Here is a 23241-nt window from a genome sequence, read left to right on the forward strand (position 1 = left end):
GGGATTAAACCTGTTTACAGCTGTGATGGCAATTCCGTTTATCCCAACATTTAGGAAAACCTAAGAATGAATAATAGTCAGAGACCATGCAGTGCTGGCAATGCTCTGGAAAGTTACACGGCAAATAGTAACGTTGCATATCAGTCAGAAAAAATTACCGAGGAATTGTTTCATAATATTACACATTCACTCGTTACCATTAGATCGTTTGCGATTGATTCATTAACGAAATGGGATGAACACCCGATTCCTAATTGGTTGTAGAAATTCTTGGATCTCAAACGACAAACCTTTTCTGCTCTGCTATTGATGAACTCAGGAAATCCACTTGAACCAGATTTTCCATTTAATCAAGTGGAACGTTGTGAAAAAACTTCTCCCAGCTGCTCTGTGTTGAGAGATACACTGAGAAGTGAGAAGAATTGGTTATCGACCTCTGTCCACCCACCTATTCACTTCTCATCACTTTCGTCTGAATCGGCAACGCCGTTTACTTCTATTGATTTCTTTTGCTACATTGTAATATCAGAGCAAGATGAGCCGTGGTCTGAGGACTGTTAGCACCTTCTCGATAACCGAGTAGAAAAAAGTCGGAGAGTTCATCCCTGTAGTCGAGGACCCTCGATAGGACTCCCCAGGGGCCATGGAAATGGAATGTCTTGGTTCAATTAAGCTGGCGATCCAATCTCATACAACGGTTGACAAAACCTCTGCCCTTCCACTCGAATCCTCGATCGAAGTCAAGTTACTTGCGTTCAATTTCCGCCATCGAGTCTCTAGTCGCTGATTTTGAGTTTATTACCTGCCCATTGCGGTCTTGGTTGTGGTCGTGGTCGAGATTCCGTCCGCAATAGTACACCCTGTTATCGTTGGCAGGGACTTGTAACTACCGCAACCCACAAAAACCCGCACCAACTTGTTATTCCAAGATTAAACAACCGCTTTTTAACGCAACGTGCTTGCAACCACTGGAAGCACCTCGGCTACGTTAAAAATAAACTACCGGTCTGAATATGTTCAGGAAATATCATGAATTAGCATCCACCATGTAATTCAGTTCGCTCATATTTCGCACATGATTACAATGACCGGCGTTTTAAGATATGATTGAACCCTTGTGACCTATTAATTGTTCCATTTATTCCATCAATTATGTTAAAACTGAATCATTTCTTCAAGTGGAAACCTGCTTCAAATGATCGAAGGGGAAACACTCTAGCTATTTCTGTAGGAATAAGCCTGTCTTAAACTCCAAGTTGAGAATATCCAGGCGGAGTATGTTGGTATACAGGGTTCGCTATAAACGAAAAGCTTCAACCCTCTTTCGTTAAAACTCCACCTTTTGAATCAAACCTTGACCCACTTTTACGCAGCCTGGAATTTTTCCAATTCCGGGAAATTGTTTGATCATCAAACTATCGTCTGGTGTTGTTTTTCGTCTGATTCATTCGATCTTCATCTTTGATGGGTAGAACGTGAATGTGAAAGAAAAATGAATCAACGACCCTTCTAGCGCGCATCCTTATGCTGCTACTAAGAACGACGAAGGTTCGTAGAGTGCAAACTGGCAAGTGTACTGAATAACTGACGGTGGATGACTTCGTGCGTTTCACTATACGCGGCTTTCTGGCGGAGAATGAACCAGGACTATCCACGCAATACGTATGGTAACGACCGTCCAGAAGTTTACGTAGGCTTCGAGGCAGGCGCCGAGCATTGAGTGGTTTAAACCGACGACGACGTCGACGAGGAGAAGTATACTCTGCCTGCATGGGTATATACCTGAAGGAATTATTGTATATCGTAGCTAACATCTCACGGGATAACAAGATACAGAACAGGAATGTGCCGGCTCACAAATGGCCTGCTTCGCTCGTGTAGAAAAGTCGATAGATATATCGGGCATTCCGTACCAACTCTACTAACGTTTCACCCTAACCATGTCGAACCCCAATCAGCCCTTCCCCTTTTTGCGTCATGCAGTCCATAGTTGATGTACTTGTATATTTCTGTTGAAAATTCGTTCGATACCACGATGTGATCTATCAGTACTGTCTCGACTAAATAAAATATATCCCAAAACCATCTGAATAAGTCCGAATAAAGTTCTTAGCCTTGTTGAAAATGGATTAAAATTATCCTTACCAAACCTAAAATCTTTATAATCATTTGTAAAAGAACATGAATCAAATCCGAGGCCGTTAGGATACGGCGTTGGTCAAGTTGACCTGGAATGCACCATTTGGGTGTATATACCTACTGGGATGAGTTCTTCTCCGTGACGACGGAGTCCTTTTCACTGGTTGATACCTATACAGCTGATAAGCTTGAAATACGGCAAGCAGAATCGTTTTTTGGAACGTGTCACGCTATCGAGGATATTCGGATGGCTACGCAGGGTGGACCTGGTCGTATGTAAAGAGTGGAAAGTAGGGGACTACCTCGCCACTTTACTTCTAGCCAACAGATAGAATCAGAGGTTATAAGAGTGTCGTAGCCGAGGGGCGAATCCGCCCCCCTCTATTTTACGACAGCTTGCGGATTAGATTTTTATGACAGCTGCTGTTAGCTTAGCGAGGTGATTTGTGGTGGCCGACTGAGTTTTTACTGCTTCCGCTACCGACACCTCTCGCGCGGAGTGGCTTATTTTAATATTTAGTCACACTGTTTATGTTTCGTCCTCATTGCTCAAGGCTGCTTTGACTAATGCATTCTCATCCGGTTCAAGCCCTTTCATAAATTCGGTTGTAAAGTTCGAGTCTCTTGTTCATCGGGCGTTGAACCTAGTCTCTGTAATCACTAGTGTAATTCAACGCCCTACGAATCGTCACGTTCACCTGTAAATTTTACTGACAATTTTATTGTATACAAAGATACATAATCGTTGACCATGTCACTCAATCCCTATCACCGCGTTATGAAAGCCCCGAACAAAAGCTTTGCAACTCACTCGAGAAGAGATTAGCCTGGAGACATTAGGGAAAAATGGAAGTCCTAAAAATGTATGTCGTTACTAGTTCATTGTAAACCGTGTGCCAGAACTGTGCCTGAGTAATTTCGAGGGTAAAAGTACGTTTTACCTTCAAGTAGTTCACTTCCGTTAAAGTGGTATTATACGTGCACACCTGTACAGAGGGTGACTTGTTTAGTCATTGAAATGTGTGACGAATTCCTTTTCAATACGGTGACTTAAATTTCTCATCTATGCATGCCAAGAGCATGATAGATGTCATTCGAAATGCAACCACCGCAGTGTGGTCCACGTTTCCTCCCGAGGCGAACAATTTTCTTCGGTCTTGAATAAAATGGTTCAAGCCGATCACCGTATACGTGAGGGTGGATGCGCAATTCAGGAATATACTTTCGTCGACACGTTCCGAGATCGTGAACCCTGCATCGCATCGGTGCTTGAGATCGATGTCGAGCAACGACGTTTATCTAGCTACTCCAGAAGGTTAGGTAGGTACATTTTACAACCTTCGGATACCGTAAGAAAATAAAAAACATTTTATCGCGGTGATTTTCCGCGTTTATGACTCGACGTTTTCCAAATGATCGATGTATCGAAATCCCTTTTTATCTATCTCCTTTCCTTCGTCTCGCAACGCTCTGAACGTTGGCGAAGGACAACCAGTGAAGCAAACCTGCGGGGTTTGCCAGTCCGAAATTACATTGACCTGCTACAGTTTTAATGCACTCAGCATCGCCGCTCCTCGCATTTATCGCGTTCAAAGTAGTCGTAAAATGAGATGCGCCATTTACCTCTATCGGTGCTATCTTTGCCATTCGAAAAATTCTCAATTCCATCGAGAGCAGAGGTTGTAGCTTACCTATTATCGGATTTCATTGATTGGCAGCGCTGCGGGCCAAACATCCCCTATTCATTGCCCTTATCAAAGCGCCACGTAACCAAGGCGAATGAAAAAAAAATATACATCGGATACAGCTTTTTCAGAAAAAGAATTTCCCAGCCGTCAAAGCGTACGAATGTAGATAATACCGTGTATTTCTAAATTTATATTTCACTTGGGCTTTTTCATGATTAAATCATTCAGTAATCAGTAAACCTTTCAACAAATTACTTCGTGGAATTAATATCAACTGAATCTCCAACTATCAATAACACATTTTCGCAACTGGAATAAAATATACGTGCAAACGCTGACCGTACCTCACAGAGATTTCCCGATAAATTTCTGTCTCCACAGAGCAGTTTGTCAGTTCTTGAGTGCTTCATCGGGTAAGAATCAAGATCTACTACAGACGTTACCACCCACAGTTAAACGCAATAAAAGTACACAAGAACCGTGGTCGTCAAAATACAAACAAAGTGAAAGTTTATTGAAGGTGTTTGGGATTCCTTTAGCAATATTTTGTAATTTCAGATAAGATTCAATCAAATCTTACCTCTTTCAGATACTTCTTCCCCTATCAGATGTATGCATACCTGGTAATTTCGTTTAAAACGCGCATAAAGTCCAGACCGATGTCACACTGCGATGTTTTTATAAGCGCCAAGGCTCGATCTTACGGAAGTTACTAGAAACTATGGTTAATAAGGTCACCTTTAGGGGTACAGCTGCTGCAGATGTCGTTTTGCTGAGGGTACAGAATTCTTTGCTTAAATTTATGTGAGCTGCCGCACCGAAAGCGCAGCATAAACCCGGGCGTATTATATCTGAGGTGGCGAGCTTTTGGTGCCGCTCATCCGGGCTGAACGAGACTGTAAATATTTTAGAGAGTCCATTCCCATGTCGGTCGGAATATAGAAGCCAATTCTTGAGTTGGTATATTTGTCGCAGAACCTTCAATCTTGCAACATTTGTGCTAAAGTGAAATAGGGCATGAAATATACCCAATTGTTTTCTCAATTATTGAAAATTTGTTCAGTACGTGTTCGAAAGTGCGACTATGCTGAAATTGTAAAACATCATTTTTTATGGATAGGAATAGAATATTTTGATGAGGCGAAAATTCATCTTCAATTTCTTAGTGATGGATTTTGGAAGCTTTTTAATTTCGACTGCTTAACTCTCAACTTTCAGTACTGACCCTTCAATTACTTACAGATGCGAATACGTACCAGCCGAATTGAAAATAAGGTAATTTTATCGAGAAAGAATCTGGTTCTCCGGCATTTTATACCGATGTACCTTTTTCTTTCTAGTTGAAAAGAAGGATATTAGAAACCGGTCCATTTTAAGTTGTAAGTCGTCGAAATTAGACGGTGTGAATTCGTACCTAAGTTTAAAAGGTCTAAAAAGACTTGATTGACGATATCGCTCAGAAAATTTTGATTTCATATGCGTGTTAGCCAATAAATAATAAGTTTTGATAAAACATATTCACGTGATTCTTATTCGAATATGTTTAAATAAAGCTCATGACGTTTTACGTGGTTGATAATTTGACGTTAGTTGTTAAATGTAGGGCTTGCGTCAATCCCGATCTCGATTAGGTATATCCATTGTCTCGAGATAATTGGGTTCTCTCGTCTGTCCATATCCACCTTGTTTGATATACCTACAAGAGCCTGCGAAACCTCAAAAACAAACGGATGAGAAAGCGAAGGGTGCACGCTACGATGGTTAACAATAATTAATTGAAATTTGGTTAGACGTGTACGTAGCAATGCAAATAGTTGAACCGATTGCAAACTCAATGTGACGCCGGAATTATATCCAGCGAGCACGGATTGTTGGACACTAGAAATCTGCTCGTACGTTGTTTAGACCGAACTTATCATTTCGTACGCGATTGGGTAGATCGTCGTTAATCGCGAAAGATGGCGCTGATCGTTGGATGAATGGCGATAAATAACCGGGAATTGAAACTCGGACGCTCAGTCTGATCGAGTCTACTGTGACGATAACATCGGCGCGGATCATATTAGGTATTCTCATTTTCCCATCATTTCAGTTGAGTCTCTGTTCCTCTCCTCTCCTCCCCAATTAAAAACAGTAGGTTCTCGCCAATCGATCGAACCTCCGTAGATTCACGCCTTTAGACCTCTGAATCTCACGGCAGCTTTCCGTATGCGATAAAAAACCATTGATCGTACACTCACACCTCATACACTCTTGACTTGACTTTATTACTAGATAATAAGGGGTTTTTATGCCTCAGCGGCTTTTCCCGTGCGAGCCAATAAATTGCAATAATTTTCTTGGCTCAATCGAGTGTTTTTATTACTTTATTTCGGCCCATATCTCATCCTCCGATCCTCATTTTTTTTTACTATAGAATCACGGTAGCCTTCCATGTTGGAAAGTTTTCCGACTCTACGTACGTTAAAAGTCATGTGTTTTCAGATTAATTTCTTTTGCTCTTTCAACTCCTCCTCTCCTTCTTTTACGATTGGAGACTTTTTGAAAATAATACCCAATTCTTTCACAATTGTTTAACAGTCGGTTTCGCCACTTCGGGTCAACCCTTCATTTCTATTGTTCTTTACTTTGATCAGACATCTCCTTTAGTAATCCTTACCGCTCCAGCTTTCTCAATCTGCTTGCATCTGCACTTTTCTTAAGTGATACTTTAACGTGAATTTCATTTTTGGAAAATAATTATTCTACAAAGGTATTTCTATGCTTTATCAACGATAATTCGCCTACCCTAAACTTTGCTAATAATTATCCCAGCGTACACTGTAAAAGTATAAAAACAAACAAGTTCAATTTCAGTTCGTTCCAGAAAAAATAGATTTATTTTGTACAAAAAGTATTTTTACAAACAAATTGGTTCATGGTGGTTCATATAAATCAATAACGTATTATTATATAATATGTATACATCGGTAATATTTCAATTGTTTTCAGGTTTGTGTTAATCAAAGAACACCTAGTCGAATTCAACCAATTGGCTATGGCGAACGCCGAAGGATCGGACAACATGCTCAACAGAGTCATGCCGAAGGACAACATCGGTTTGGCAGCCCTTCTCAGAACGAAAGAGGCAGCCTGGGATAACGGTGAGTTTTTAAATGATTATCATTGCCACTCTTCTCGCTGACTTGGCTTTGTGCGTTAAATTGTTCTTGGCAGTATACCGGAACCAATAAGCGAAGGTACATTCGTACACAAGAATTTTATAATCGAGAATCAGCATTTTTCGATTCGAGTGGCTCACCTCGATCCGCGAAGCGTCAGCTCGACAGAATTTTTTTCTTTGTGCCCCTAATATAAATCAATGAACAATTCAAATTTCGCTTTTATTCGTCGCTCGAACGGCGCGATTATTCGTATAACAATACAAAACCTTGTCGATGCCCGGTTGATTGATTAAGCAAACATCAAATTTAAACAAAAGCCTCGAAAACTTATTACTTGGCCCTCGAGGCGAGTTGAGAAACTTTTCGCTCTTTCCTTCGTACCAAATCACTTTCGGTATTTCTTGTCCTCTCCTCCTTTGCCCCCCTCTCATTCTCTCTCTCTCTCTCTCTCTCTCTCTCTCTCTTTTCATATTTTCCTATTGCCTCAGTGCGCTGCAGAAATAAAGAATTCACAGTGTGACGTTCACGCTCAGTTTACACGCAAACAATTTTCTCAATATTCACCCGACACCTCGGAGTTTATCCACGCTTTCGTTTTACTTTACGCTTGTGTACCAATCCATCGAACTCGAGGATCAGTTCAGCTCATTGTACGCATTATCCACTCGAATCCAAGAAGGTAAATACACCTTCGAAGTGTTCGTAAACTATGTAAAAATTTCGTTACCGTCTGTAATTTCACCACATCTTAAGACAGTATACGACGAAACTTGACAATGAGTACAAAGTTGGGGGAAAAATGTCTGTCAACGTTAAAAAAAATATCAATTTCATAAGAAACAACAACAATATTTCATAACGTGCTATTCAACCGAACAAATTTTCAAATCTCAGTTAAAACAATTAGATATCAATTGTAATGTCAATCTACTCGTGATTACAACCTTATAACTTCATCCTGAGATAAAATGAATGTTTATGGGGCAAATTCATTTTGTGCTCACGATTGTAACAGGATTATCACAGTTTTCAACGCCCGGTAATATTTGCCGACGGCTCGTTCCTCCAACAATAGGTAACTCATGTTTCCTGCGATTGTAATTTCGATGAAAATAACCACTTTACAAATGTTTTAATTTCATCAACGTAATAGCCTTACCTCTCGACTTTGCAAATTCTCTGGAATCACGAATTCGTCGTGGCAGAATAAATTATCACCCCTGATGAATCGCCTCCGCATTTTCTTTCCGCTTTTCGTCTCTTCTCTTTTCTTTCTTTCCTTCCGTACACCTCGCTCTATTTGCTTTCAAGATGTGAAGATAAGAGCTGGCAACAGAGGCGAAGTATAAAATAGAGAGAAACGGTTAGGAACGGGTATTGTTCTTTTGTCCGCTGAGCGCTCATTAAATCGGTTGTTCTTCGCTAACTAGTCGGATCCGTCACCATCTACTGCCTGTATTCTCGTTCCCGGGAGTAAAGTAACTTTGACTCTCGCGTCCTTTGCTATGCTACGCGATAAATTTTCTTATCCCCGCCTCTTCCTGTCTCTTTTTCCTTTATTCCATTTCTTGTTTTCTTCTCGTTTTTTTTTCTTCTTCATCCATGTTCAAGTATTTCTCACAAACTCCTCTGTATCCTTCGGCAACCAGAGTTCCTCCCGCCGCCTAATCTTCCCACGTGTTACATCTACTTTCAATACACCGAATGTAAATTCCTCTGATTATGTAATGTACGACCATGCTTCATGCGGTACAAATCTTATCTTGTACGTTACAATTCATAGGCTCCTCTTTTTGCTAGCTGAAAAAAAAAACGTTATTCCAATTCTATTCCAAAACAGGGGACTCTGATTAAAACTTCGAAACACCGATTTCCCGTACAACCCAAGAAGACTCGCCGGCTTAGAGACATGAAAAAAATTTCGATTCGGTATATACTTCGTGCAAAAACTGTCAAAAGATTCAAAACTAATATATATCTTTCTCTGATCTCAATTTATGTTCCCATTGCAAAAATAAAGCCTGCGAGACACGAACAAGGCAAACTTTAGAGCAATTTTTCTTTCACTGGATAACTCTAAAGACATTTGTCAAAGTTTATTCATAATATTAGTTTTTCCATGGATAAACTGCGTAACTGTTGCATCAATAATGTACAAAAAATCATGGCATTAGTAAATTTTTCACAAAATTGAAAATGATCGTATATTATTTTTTTTTTTTTTTTTTTTAATATACTTGTTCAGGAGTTCCAGCAGGGTTCCCTTGAGCTTATAATAATCGCTCTCATATATCGTTTAATACACGCTACGAGGTTGTGACGTAACTTTGATCAGAGTTTACCTGAAATCGCCGCCCAGCACGCGAGAGTTTTGATTAGATACATGAATCCGTTCTATTTGAAGATATAACGTGATTGTTATTGAGTTATTGGTTTCAATTTCAGAATTTATATATTTCCGTTTCAATTGGAATTGCGGTTTCCTTTTTTACCGATTATAACGACTTTCACACCCGTCCATATACATGTACTAGTTTAATGATCGTATAACCATACGCATTTCTGTAATTCAAGCCAATTAACTCACGATCGATGATAATTGACGAGGACGCACCTCTTGTATACGACATGCAACGCCGCAAGCGGAAAAGGAGGACAGAATCAGCCCTCGGCTCTATCCTTCTTCGCTTCTCCCTCGGGCTTCCCTCTCTCTCTCCCTCCCCCTCTCTCGCTCTCTCTCTCCCCCTCTTCCCCCATCCAAGCCCCGCGTATAACGCAGATCGGATAACTGTAATAAATCTGAGATCGAGTCACTCGATGAGACCTTCGTCCATGTCGCTTTTTCACCTCAACCCTTATACGCATGCACGACTTCGAAGGGCGTCGCTTTCGTCGCTTTCTTCGCGATAAAACGATTAATCAGAGATATACGTTGTATACCGATGCGTGTGTAGGGTTGTAGATATGAAATAAACTGTGTCATTGGTTTATAGTCCGGTCAAAATAGGTCGGAATTAAAAACATTCAGGATATGGCTGCTCAGGAGCTCAAATCTGAAGTCATATGCGTTTTCCTCAAAAACTGCTATCGATAGTTTAAAAATGACCTGACCAACGTTTAGAGCGGAAAATTGTACAACGAATTATGTCTTTATATGTCGGAAACTGAGTCGGATTAACGAGTTAAAAAAAAAAGAAATTATTTTACCAAAATTTCCCAGATACCGCCGATAAGTAGAATTTCATTTTTCTTAATTTGTTAATTCGACTCCGTTTCCAACATATCAGGACATAATTCGATGTACAATTTTCCGCTCTACACCGATGATCGAGTCATTTTTCATCTATCGATAGCAGTATTTGAGGAAAAGGCAAAAAAACCTCAAATTTTGCAGATTTCTCGAAACGCCGGCTATGCAGCTCAAAAATTACTTCAGATTTGAGTTACCGAGGGTCGAAAACTCCTATACACAAAACTGCAGCCATATCCCGAATATTTTTAACTCAAACCTATTTTGACCGAACTATTAGCCTCAATCACCTACACTGCTCATAGCAAGCATCATCATAGAAATCCCTTTTCAAATGAATTAAACTGTTCAAAGTACCTGTATTGTATAAATCCCGAATCTTTGTGTGAATTTTTTTTTTTTTTCCAACACTGTTGCAATGATTCCAATTTTTAATCAATATTGTACGTATATCAGCTTTCACGAACAAATATTGGGATTTGGTTTCATACTTTTGTTTGGCATTGAGTGCTTTATTGCATTTTCAGAACCTAATTCGTGGGAAATTAATTTTATTCATTTTTTTCAAAGTTGGAATTATATTTTAAACGAAATGCAAATTGAAATTGAAATTGAAAATTACGTGTAAACAGACATCTGATGTTTGTATTCATTTTAACTTGTGAATGTATCCCTCGACACTTTTACTATGGTAAACTTCAGATCGATCTTTCAACATGTCTCATCATCAGAGCTCAACGGTATTATCCGTGGCTATTGAATCGTGGCATCAAAAGAACGTTAAAATTAACTTATTTACTGCAACAGAGCACGAATATCACCGTAGTTAATATTTGAGCGAATGTTTATTTTAACTCGTTTAAAACTGAGCAAACTGAGTTTGCTCTACTTACAAAGTTCCTCTGCAGCCTGTAGCAAAACAGCATACGAGTATATGTATAAGTCGAGGATATTGAACTGGCGTTCAAGTCGCGGCTGTACTTTACTTCTTTATATTTATATTCAGTCGATAATTCGAACTTTCCGCGATATTATGTTTATCAAATACCAGTACCCAACTCTACCCTTAAACTTGCAGCAGACTTGAGTTTACCGCGTGCTTTTATTTCATATTTTGACCCAATTTTTTTGAAAACTTTTCCTACTTTCACACCGATCATCGGTGTATGACTTTCATCTCTTGCCACTTCCTTATTTTTCCTGGTTGAATATATTACCCGTAATACCTGTTTTGTTTTTAAAATCGTTGGATATCCTATTTTTGTATAATCTATCTAATGGTCAACGATCATTTCAAAGTTAAACATATCTATAACTGTTAAATGATAATTTCGAGGACGAAAAACTTGAACTCTCTCACTAGTACAACTAATTTGAGAAAGACTCTTTTTCAAACCGTAATTAAGTTTTCACAAACGAAATCAAACAAACAACAATCTGAATCCCTGTAAAAACCGAGTGCAAAATTTCTCCTGGAGAATGTCTATTTATCGGTTTACTTATCAACCGTCTAAAACAGTTACAGATTGAACCTGTATCTTAATCTCCGTACGAATACACGTGTGATTGATAATTTTTCGTCACTACTTTGTTGTCCGGTAAATAAGAGCTGACATAAAAATGTGAAAAAATATTGCTACTGCCCGTTAAAATGTGCTTCAGCACCACGTGACCAATATAAAGTTAGCTTGCAGTCCTGAACTGATGTAGAAGAGACCCTTGTTCGAAGGCTTTCTAAGATATTATTCGGGCAGATACTTTGACTGGTATAGAATTTATGATTGGCTTCATTCTACGATTTCATAGACTAGGCTGATTCATACAGCTGAGAAAACTGAAGCCTTGCGCAAAGATGTGACGGGTTCGAGTTTTCCATCTTTTACCCATTTTCGTCTCTTTCGCTTTTTTTTTACACTCATATACATATAATATATATATTATATACATATATACATATATGTATAATAGACGTGGTATGTAAGAGAGCCTATGCGTGTGTGTACATGAAAGCGTGCCAGCCGATAAAAGCTTTCTTACAAACCTACATTTACGATATTGATTCCTCGTAATTTATCGCCCTCGCGCTCTGAGGCCCTGTCGTCAACGGCTTGCTGCCCCCATTTCGGTCGTTCTCCGCACTCTCGTTCGCCCGGATGAAGCCTCGAAGCCTCGGCGGAACTCGAACTTCTCGTGCCGGTACTGGATTCACCGCAAGCGCAGGGTGCGAAATAGAAATAGAACGTATTATACAAAATACGGGGCCTTTACAAGTGAAATCCGATAATACTATAAAGTATGATTTTTAATTTGCTCCATTTTTTACTTTGATCTGCCTGTTGAAAAAAATAATTTTGATTTTCCGAAAATTTTTATCTCGATTTGTACTCAATTCACAGATTGTCACAAAAATTTCCCCGTTCAATTATAACACTCATTCGAATAGATGTAACTCGAGAACGATAAAATATATCGACAAAATTCAAAACACGTTGCTTCGTCTTCGATCATGGATTTATTTAAACATTTGTAGAAATTATTTTTCTTCACAGTGACAATTTTGTTTGAATCAAGACAAAAAACATATATTTTTTTACATGATGGTTACGTTCTATTTTCTTACTCGAAATATCTTAAACAGTCTTCGTTTTTTTTTTTTCCATGATATTCAAGCCAAGTATCGTTATGGGCCGATCACTCGTTGCATTTCTGTTATTTCTCAAATTTTAATTTTAATCAGTCAACTTGAATTCAATTCAATATATATTTTTTTATTTGATTTTATTGAAATTTAAAAGATGATATAAATGTAACGAGTGATTGGACGTAATATTACTGGGCTTGAGATTTTTGAGAATATCAAAACTTTCCAGAATATTTTTCACAACTAAATAAAACCTGAACATCATGTCGAAAAATAATTTCTTTCCGTTTAAAATTCGGCAACAAGTTGATGATTTCAAAAAGCTATAACTTCTTTGTATTTTCTTATAAACCTATGATTCAAGGCGAAAAAATATGTTTCAATTTTGTCAATATCGTTTTTCGTTTTCGACTTATATCCAATCGAAAGATTGAAACTGAAAATTTTCTTGCAAATTTGCAACCGAAGAGAATATTGAGGTAAAAATGTCTAAAAAAAAAAAAGAAGAATCCGCCTTTCGATGTAAAAAATGCGAATAAAACGAATTTCTAAAATTAACTTTCTCAGTGCTGTATATTTTCTGTGACGAAATGGCGTCTTCCGATATCTATAATGTTGCAGGGTCGTTTATATGATGTATAACTTATACCTGTATGAAATTCAGATCGAGATTCCGCTCAGCACCAACACGGAATGAAAGTACATGCGAGCATCATATCCATTAAATCATACATCATATATCATATCATCATACATAGTATTAAAGTTCGAAACCAAAGTTTGGATGTCGGATGTTCTTCTGAACACTTTCTAGTGACGTCACCCAAAATTTTGTTCTCATGACGTCATCGATCTATAGTAATGGTCGACGACGAAAATCGGTTAGCCGAATTCCTCACTCTGGAAACAACCGCGCAGTAGAGCGAACGTATGAAAATCGCGCTCCGCGGATTTCGAGTACCAGGTTCTGTACCTCCTGGATCTTGCGCTCCGGGTCCGCTTCCTGGTGCAACTCGAGTTCCAGGACGAGCGCTCCGTAGTTTCTATGCTCCAGGTCCGCTACCGGGTGAAACTCGACTTCCAGAATAAGCGCTCCGTAGTTCTGCTATCCAGGTCCTTGACCTAATGACTTTTAACCTTCCGGACTGATTTTCAAGTTTACAAGTTTGATTATTGAAAACGTCATGTTTTGTACTATCAAGCCAATATGCATGCTTCAGATAACATTTTGAATCGGAAAAAAACCGAACGACCAGGATCAAGAAATTGCAATTCGTGAGTAGTTGGCATTGTATAAATAGGAATATATGACAATAACGTCGTTCAATTAGAGCTAAAATTGCTGTGCGTAGTGTTTCAAATCTGTCAGCACTTAGCCGATTGTTCTGTGGTATTTTTTAACGAAATTTATTGTCATAAAATCACAATACGTTATACTTACTTGCACGTGTAAACGTGATTTGTAACATTATATAGAAAAAATCTTACGGGCAGATTCGGTTTGCGTCACATGCACAAAAACAGTGTTCGTTCTGTATACTGTGAAGCAAATACCAGAATTTTTTGGGAAGTCCGTCGTGCCCCAGTCTCCCCTACAACTATGTCGTCTGGTAAAACACTGACAACGAGTAAGCGAGCGCACGAGCACAAAAACCAGTTACACTAGGCATCCGACCCCGAGCAAGCTTTAGCGAGCGAGTGTTTTAAAACTAGTATCTATTATGTCAAAAAAATCTGTCATTAAAATGCTATATACCGTAGCTCGGAGCACCTCGATAATAAATTGAAAACCTTCAGCTGCCGCTATACGTGCTGTATTTGCCACGCCTTGGTACTTCCAATTACGCAAAATCAATGCGAGTACAGAAAAACCTGGTGGTAATAATTCTGAGAAGCTCAGCTCCTCTCTACCCTATTTCTCTCTTTCCACCTTACCCCTCTTCCTCCCTTCATCTCGCTTAGCCGCCTCCTGCACTGTACCAGCGGAGTCTGCGATCCTGTGTACGGAGACCGTTTTGTCGCTGAGTTTGCGCAAAGTACGCTGACGTTTAATTAGTTTTGTAGAAAAACCTTGGTCTTGCCACGTACCGGTACGTGTGACTTACGGATAGGCAACCAATATCACCATTTACCAATTTTCACCGATTATGTACGTCCACGATATCTAACATTTGTTCAATCTAGGTATGATTTGGTAGAAAATATCGGAAGACGCCGAAATCTTGTATAACAGAAAACATAAAGCTCCGAGAGCGTCTTGTTATGAATATTCGTCTGATTAGCACGGAGGATTACTACGTTTTGGTGACACATCACGTGGCTAAGTCCAGATGTTCGGTTTTATGTTATATCTACGTGAAGTTGAAAATGAGGGAAAAAAGACGGCGAGCTGATGGCAGCCAGCCAAAAACTCAAGTATTACGAATGGTCTGGTAAAAAACTGCATGTTCTCAATAACCTGCAACTGACGATCGATCGAGACGAGTCAGCGATAATGAAACTGTTCTAATAACGGGCTTACTGCGCGAGCTAAAATACTCAATTTACAACATGTGGTGTTAACCGCGTTATATGTATCTGCAGCTGTGGAAAAAAAGGATCACGTTTTCATAATTTATATCCCTGGAAAAGTACAAAAAAAAAGAACACACCGAAAGCGAGCTTACATTAATTCAAATATACCACACTTGCATTTTCGTTAAAAAACCAAAATGCCTTAACGTGTCGGTGAAATAACCTTTCCACGTTCGTTATAAACTTCACAATAGTTGTGAAGTATACGTAGGACAGCCTCGAATTTTTTCACTGAAAGATTAAAACTTTTGCACAATTTTGAAACATTTTTAAGAGCCTTATTGAATCAAATTAAAATCAAATTCAAATCTCATTGACGTACACAAAGAAAACGTCATTACTTTTTTCACAACCCGTAGTAATTTCTATTTAATGATTTTTGTACATATGTTAATATAATTTCAAACGAGATATAGTCTGATTCTGTAAAAAATGAAATTGCATTTGCACGTGGATTGGTGCTATCTGAGTGAATGTCAGCGCTGTTGGCTTCTTTCGAAGGAGGCTAAAAATTTATCTCATCTTTAAATTTTCAAACGTTCGGTCCATGAATTCAAAGATTTTAACAAAAAAAAGTTTCATCAATCCTGAATTTCGAAGGAATTATCAAAAAAATTGATACTCGTCTTCAACTGGTAGACAGGATGATTCTCACATTTGAGAATGATGTAAATCAATTTCGCATACAATAATCACCTATCACATGATACTCACGCTTGATTTCTATTCGAATAATTAGTTTTAAATTAAAAAACTAATATTACTGCGGCCCAAAGTTTAAAGCGTCGATGTCTTATCGCTGTCGGTAAAACAGTTTTGACGTAAACGATGAGAAGTTATCGACAAAAGACGAGCTAGCGTCATCTGACGTATATCGCATCAACGGGGAATAACAGCACTCAAGACTAATGATACGTCAACGTGCCAACTCTCAATTTCCGCTGTGTTGTCAATAAATTTATTCCTCTGCTCCTCATCTTTCGCGCGTGTAAAAATTTGGATGAAATAAGGTGCGAAAATTTTCGGTGAGAATATGTCTGGCTACGCCGGGCCGGAAGATTACTGGTCCCAACCGCCCCAAGGACAATATAACTTTGACGCATCGGGAGGCTTCGGCCAACCTAACCAACAATTCGAGTTTCAAACATACACCGAGCAACAAGCAGGCGATTATTCAAGTTTCAATCAAAAGCCATACTTGGATCCGACTCAAAATGCTTACGGAGGTGACATGTACGCTCAGGATGATTTCGCCAAAGGTATGTAATTATTTTCCTATTGTACTCAAATTTTACCAGCACCCAGCGCACAGATTATACATTTCTCTTTTGACGACCAACAAATTTGAATGCACTTGTTTTCCAAAATGGAATGTAGAAATGATCTAAAGATTATTTAAGGATGTATCTGAAGTGAGAAAAGAAAGAAAGAACATTCCAAAGTGCGCAGCAACTTATTATGTTCAGATAGCGAGCAAGAATGAAACAACATCCATACTAATATGGAATGGAATTAGAACCAAGCAAATTCGAATAACGGTTAATATATCAATAGTTTGAGAAAAGGTTTTATAATTGTAACGTTCAATATAACTTAACTAAGGTATTTTTCATCCAATTATTATGTTTTCAGAGGCTCATTTTGCTCGCTGAGCAGATTTTCACAAATTTTCTGAAAAACATTTATGAAATCTTATAGTATAGTATAGTTAACGCACAATAGTAAATATTGGTAGAAATCTGTTGTACTGTAATTACAGAAATCCATTTTTATCAACAATAAAGATAGATATTGATGAATAGGAATTCTCGACCTCGTATGTAATCTATTATAGAGTCTTGGTGATCGGTCAATTAAGAAAACGTATTTTTAGTTAACGTTTCGACCCGGATATGGGCCCTCCTCAGAACGATTTATTTAAAAATTGTCAAAAATAACAAAAAAAATTTTATAATATCAATAATGGTACAAGAAGTAATCAGACATAAATATTGTAGATGTAATACTCTTAGAGCTATTAAATATTGTTGATAGTAAGAACCTTATGATTAATTGAGATAAGGATGTTTTTTAGTGTTATTTAGCTTTTGAATTAAGTAAGTGGACTAAGATGTAGTCGAATTCACAATTACAATTGGTGGAAACAGCGTTCTTTTGAGTGACGGTAGACTATGTCAATCTTCAAGTTATTTTATATGTGGGAGTTAAAAGTTGGTAGTCATTAATTAAAAAGATTAAAGAACTATGTTTCTTCACAGTCAGTATGTCATTGTGGTAAAAGGTTATTAAAGAAGGTCTTTTTAGCAATGAAATTAATTCACAGGTGTCAATGAAGTGGAGGTAGGCTCTTTATAATTAAGTTCTACATGTCTAACGAAATATTGTTGGTTGAACCAATTGAGTCAACAGGTGAATAACGACTGATGGGAGAAAACAATGTAATCCAGAGTGAAGGTGAACCTATTATAAACAATTATACAGAAAAACAATAAATATTTTGTAAGAAAAGTTATGTAGAAAGGATTGTAAATGGGGACAAAAAAATTTTTTGTATGTAGTTAAGGTTAAACAATATTTGTTGTGTGGGCGGAGATTAGAGGTTTGTAAATATTGCTTAAATGTTCAACATCTTGTCTAAGATTAACAGAATTGGTATGACCTACAATGTTGCACATTTCTAATAAAATCTTCTTTAGAAAATAAGATCCCAATTCCCCTTAGTGAACTTGAAAAAGCTTTAAAAATATGTTTTGACTCCGCAATATTTAAATTTAATAATGATACTTATGCACAACAGTTTGGTTTGCCTATGGGATCTCCTCTCTCCCCAATCTTGTCAGACCTCGTCATGGAAGACTTGGAAACGTCTTGCATTAACGACCTTGGTTTTGTTTTACCGTTCTATTTTCGATACGTGGATGATATTCTTACTGCCGTTCCAAATGAAAAAATACATCACATTCTTAATATTTTTAACCGGTACCATCCTAGACTACAATTTACTATCGAAACAGAAGAAAATAACGCCATTAGTTTCTTAGACGTATTGTTGATACACAACAATAATTATATCAAGACAGATTGGTTTCACAAAAAAACCTGGTCACAAAGATACCTGAATTTTAACTCTCACCATCCTTTGTCCTTCAAAATAGGCACCATCTTTAACCTTGTTGACAGAGCTATCAAACTAGCTAGTATAGAGTTCCACGAAAAAAACCTGTCAATCATATACAATGTACTAAGATGGAATGATTACCCTCATGGCCTATTACAACAACAAATTAATAAGAGACGCACCTACATCAACAACATACTTGACCATAATATTGACTCTGCTCCCGCTGAAGATAGCAATAGACCTGCTACTACATATATCCCCATTCCATATGTAGCCGGCCTCTTTGAGTCACTTAATCGTTTATTCACCAAATATAATGTAAAGTTTGTTGGAAAAAATTCAAAAGATCTACAACTAGTTTTTGATACAGGCAAAGACAAGATCCCCATAGGCAAACGATCTAATGTCGTGTATAAAATACCATGCAATGACTGCAATCAAGTCTACATAGGTCAAACGGGTCGACATCTCAATACTAGAATTAGGGAACACCAACGCAACATACATGAGATTGAAGAACGGCACACAGCTCTAACGAAACATAGTATCGATAAACAACACACTTTTAATTACGACAACACAAACACCCTTTGTGAAGAACACAATTATTATAGAAGACTGTTATTAGAAATGTGCAACATTGTAGGTCATACCAATTCTGTTAATCTTAGACAAGATGTTGAACATTTAAGCAATATTTACAAACCTCTAATCTCCGCCCACACAACAAATATTGTTTAACCTTAACTACATACAAAAAATTTTTTTTTGTCCCCGTTTACAGTCCTTTCTACATAACTTTTCTTACAAAATATTTATTGTTTTTCTGTATAATTGTTTGTAATAGGTTCACCTTCACTCTGGATTACATTGTTTTCTCCCATCAGTCGTTATTCACCTGTTGACTCAATTGGTTCAACCAACAATATTTCGTTAGACATGTAGAACTTAATTATAAAGAGCCTACCTCCACTGCATTGACACCTGTGAATTAATTTCATTGCTAAAACGACCTTCTTCAATAACCTTTTAACACAATGACATAGTGACTGTGAAGAAACATAGTTCTTTAATCTTTTTAATTAATTACTACCAACTTTTAACTCCCACATATAAAATAACTTGAAGATTGACATAGTCTACCGTCACTCAAAAGAACACTGTTTCCACCAATTGTAATTGTGAATTCGACTACATCTTAGTCCACTTACTTAGTTCAAAAGGTAAATAACACTCAAAAACATCCTTATTTCAATTAATCATAAGGTTCTTACTATCAACAATATTTAATAGCTCTAAGAGTATTACATCTACAATATTTATGTCTGATTACTTCTTGTACCATTATTGATATTATAAAATTCTTTTTGTTATTTTTGACAGTTTTTAAATAAATCGTTCTGAGGAGGGCCCATATCCGAGTCGAAACGTTAACTAAAAATACGTTTTCTTAATTGACCGATCACCAAGACTCTATAATAGATAGGTCAAGATAGATATTAATATAAATACTCATTCAAGCGATCTCTAGAAATCTCTTGACTCAAAAATATCAGAATCGAATTTCGACATTCTAATTACAAAACGTTTTCTCATATGATGTGATATTAGATTTATACTAATTTTTTTTATTGTTACAATCTTATTAGATTCAGAGTATCTGCATTATTTTAATTGCATTATTACAAGTCAATGTTGTCTAACTTTTCTACGTTTGCACAATCTTTTCCATTTTCCTCAGGAACGCCTGGATTCGACGAGGAAGATGAACCCCCGCTTTTAGAAGAACTTGGCATAGACCCTGACCGCATAATCCAGAAGACTCTGGCCGTTTTGAACCCGTTTCACAGACGAGGACAAACAGATGATGCAAACTACCTCCTTCAAGATTCAGATCTCGCTGGTCCGGTTGCATTCTGTTTGGTACTAGCAGCATTTTTGTTGCTTGCTGGATCTAAAGCACATTTTGGCTATGTTTATGGACTCGCCGTAACGTCGTGCTTAATGATGTATGTCTTGCAATCGCTGATGAGCAGCACCGGGAATATAACACTGTCATCGGTTGCATCCGTTTTGGGATATTGTATATTACCTGTGGTTGGTCTGGCTGGGTTGAGCATCTTCACTACATTGCGAGGTCCGATAGGAATGGGTCTAGCCGCATTTGCTGTAACTTGGGCCACTCTCTCAGCATCCAGACTCTTTGCAGCCATGTCCTGTGAAGAAAAGCAACGTCCATTGATTGCGTACCCCTGCATACTCCTCTACGGAGTGTTTACCTTAATAGTTATTTTTTAGATCAACGAAGATTTACATTGAATTACGGTTGCGAACAAAAATTTACATCAAAATGAACGATAAATTGACCAAGCTTCGTCCATGTCGTGTCTTTTTGTTGCGGCGTTACTCCGGCCAATGCACCCAATCCCGATACCAATTCTTCGGGTCCCGGAGCGCCAACAGCGCCAACGGCACCAAGGCCAGCTGCTCCCGGCATCAACATTCTCAAAATTTTGAAAGTTTTTTTCTTAAACTTATTTCACAAGAAATATCTCTCCGTCTTTGGTTCTTTTTTCTCTTTCTCTTTCTTTCGCTCTCTCTATTTATTTACTCTTCTTCTTAGCGTATAATAATATCACAGACAATTGGGCACGTGGCGCGGAATGATTTCTTTTTCTTCGACGAGTTGCGAGTCGAAACAGTCGGCCAAATTCGAGAGAGCGAAACAGCAAATCAGAAAATGAAAGTAAAAGAGAATCGGCGGAGTGTGGAAAAAAAAAAAACGAAACAAGAAACGGAAACAACACAGGGCTGAGTATAGTCAGTAATCCCCACACACACAACAATCGAGGCCGGATATCGAAGACGCACGGTTTCAAGATCACGATTCAACAACAATATTTACGATCGTAAATAATAATTATACTAATATACAATGTATTGCAACGGTCCTTGTAGATTATAAATCGTCTATTTATTATATCTTTGAGATGTATATCAACCAAAATCTTAGTAAATGTGAATGGAGAATAAAATGAAGAAATAAAAATTATGGTCAAAGGTATTTCTAGCAACGAGCTTGAAGAGAAAAATGCCTTGGCTTGAAGTGTGTAATCAATAATGTATTATAACTGCAATAACGTACCTATATAATAATTTTTTTATTGTAAATATTTATCACGACAATGTAATAAATTGTGATTTGAATTTGTGTAACTGGCTGAAGTAATAATTGATTTGGCCATGATTTGCCTACGAGCCAATATGTGTCGGTACACACGTATATACCTATACATAAGTGTGTACCATAGACGAACAACTCATTTAACATGACAATGCAAAAATGTTGGCTACATTCAATCAGTCGTTTTATTCCTAATACTCGAAACTGTTTTCAGTTGCAGAGCTCTTGAAAATATGTTGAAACTTGAAAATAATATACTTTGCTGTAATAGTTATGATTATATAAGTAAATTGCGTAAACATCTGTACAATTGCGAAGATCAGTTATAACTAATAAAACATTAACGTAACCCGTTATTACTATTTTTGAGTTACTTACCACTTTTCAAACAAATCAACTTCAATAATTTATTGGCGCTTAATTTTCATATTATTATTATATAGATCCCACTGAATAATGTTACTTTCAATGCAGGTCAGTCGGCAGAAATTTTAGTGCTAGTTATTTGAATTACGCTATAAATAAAAAAAAATTCGACTTCAAGTGTTAATAAACAAAGAGGGTAGCATCATTATTCGAGAACTTGTAGAATGTGGTGTTCTGTGCAGCTAATAATGGCAAAACTACCAGTCGAGTATTTCTGTCAAAAATTTGGGCTCATACTTACCGACACGAAGAGTTGCCAAATCTGCAGTTAAAGGCATGATTATTTAAAAATATCTGTTAGGAAACATATTAGATAAAAATTTGAAAGCAAAGTACGGTATAATTACTTTTGAAATTGTTATGGTTCTACCATTTTATTAATACCGTCACTTTATTATACAGGCTTGCCATCGGATCCAGCACACGTACAGCAGCCAATATTGGTCTGTACAGCACACATTCATTGGGACCCTGAATACTGTGACGTCAAGCTGATTCAAACAATGATGCTCAGCAATGAGTTGCGATCCATACTGGACCAAACCGGGCAATCATTCAGACCTGGACATAAGCCTGATTCGTCCAACGTTCAATTACTGCTTTGCGGAGATTTCAATTCCCTTCCAGATTCAGGTAACGTAATATGGTTTTTGATTATTATGTTACATTCTACAAATTCTACAAACTAGGTCAATATGAAATGCAAAGCAGTCTTGCTGCGATTGTCGATTATTAAAACTATCACATTTTGTTTGCTGTAACGAAACAGGAGTTATCGAGTTTTTAACATCCGGACGTGTGCCAGCTGACCACAGAGACTTCAAAGATCTTACCTACAAATCGTGTCTGCAAAAAATATCTGGTTGCGATAAACCAAACGAGTTCACACACTCGTTTAAGCTTGCATCTGCTTACAGCGAAGACATCATGCCTTACACAAACTATACGTAAGTTTAATTATAATGCTGATACTTCTTGCGGATTGTGTGATTACTTTGTTCATTTCAGTTTCGTGAAATGGGTAAAAAATATGAAAAAATCAGTATTCACTGAA

General features: G+C 37.6%; 2 protein-coding genes across 4 annotated transcripts in view; both read left to right on the forward strand.

Moving 5' to 3' along the window:
• Window positions 1–23241, forward strand: part of LOC107227623 (CCR4-NOT transcription complex subunit 6-like) — a 505041-nt gene that overhangs the window by 480869 nt on the left and 931 nt on the right. For all 3 annotated transcript variants that reach the window (XM_046742294.1, XM_015668823.2, XM_046742302.1), the window contains 3 exons: window positions 6819–6970; window positions 22590–22820; window positions 22957–23134. In XM_046742294.1, the coding sequence (XP_046598250.1) occupies window positions 6819–6970; window positions 22590–22820; window positions 22957–23134 (561 nt within the window). The remainder of the gene's footprint in view (window positions 1–6818; window positions 6971–22589; window positions 22821–22956; window positions 23135–23241) is intronic.
• On the forward strand, window positions 16337–22117 carry LOC107227622 (protein YIPF5). The gene is made up of 2 exons (XM_015668822.2): window positions 16337–16715; window positions 20319–22117. Exons 1-2 carry the CDS (start codon window positions 16490–16492, stop codon window positions 20873–20875), a joined length of 783 nt encoding a protein of 260 aa, XP_015524308.1. The 5' UTR covers window positions 16337–16489; the 3' UTR covers window positions 20876–22117.

This window comes from Neodiprion lecontei, chromosome 1, assembly GCF_021901455.1.
Source record: "Neodiprion lecontei isolate iyNeoLeco1 chromosome 1, iyNeoLeco1.1, whole genome shotgun sequence".
Taxonomy (NCBI): Eukaryota; Metazoa; Arthropoda; class Insecta; order Hymenoptera; family Diprionidae; genus Neodiprion; species Neodiprion lecontei.

Coding starts and splice junctions, on each gene's coding strand:
- LOC107227622 (XM_015668822.2), top strand. CDS start 16,490: ATGTCTGGCTACGCCGGGCCGGAAGATTACTGGTCCCAACCGCCCCAA. Junction 16,716..20,318: donor TCAGGATGATTTCGCCAAAG/GTATGTAATTAT, acceptor CATTTTCCTCAG/GAACGCCTGGATTCGACGAG.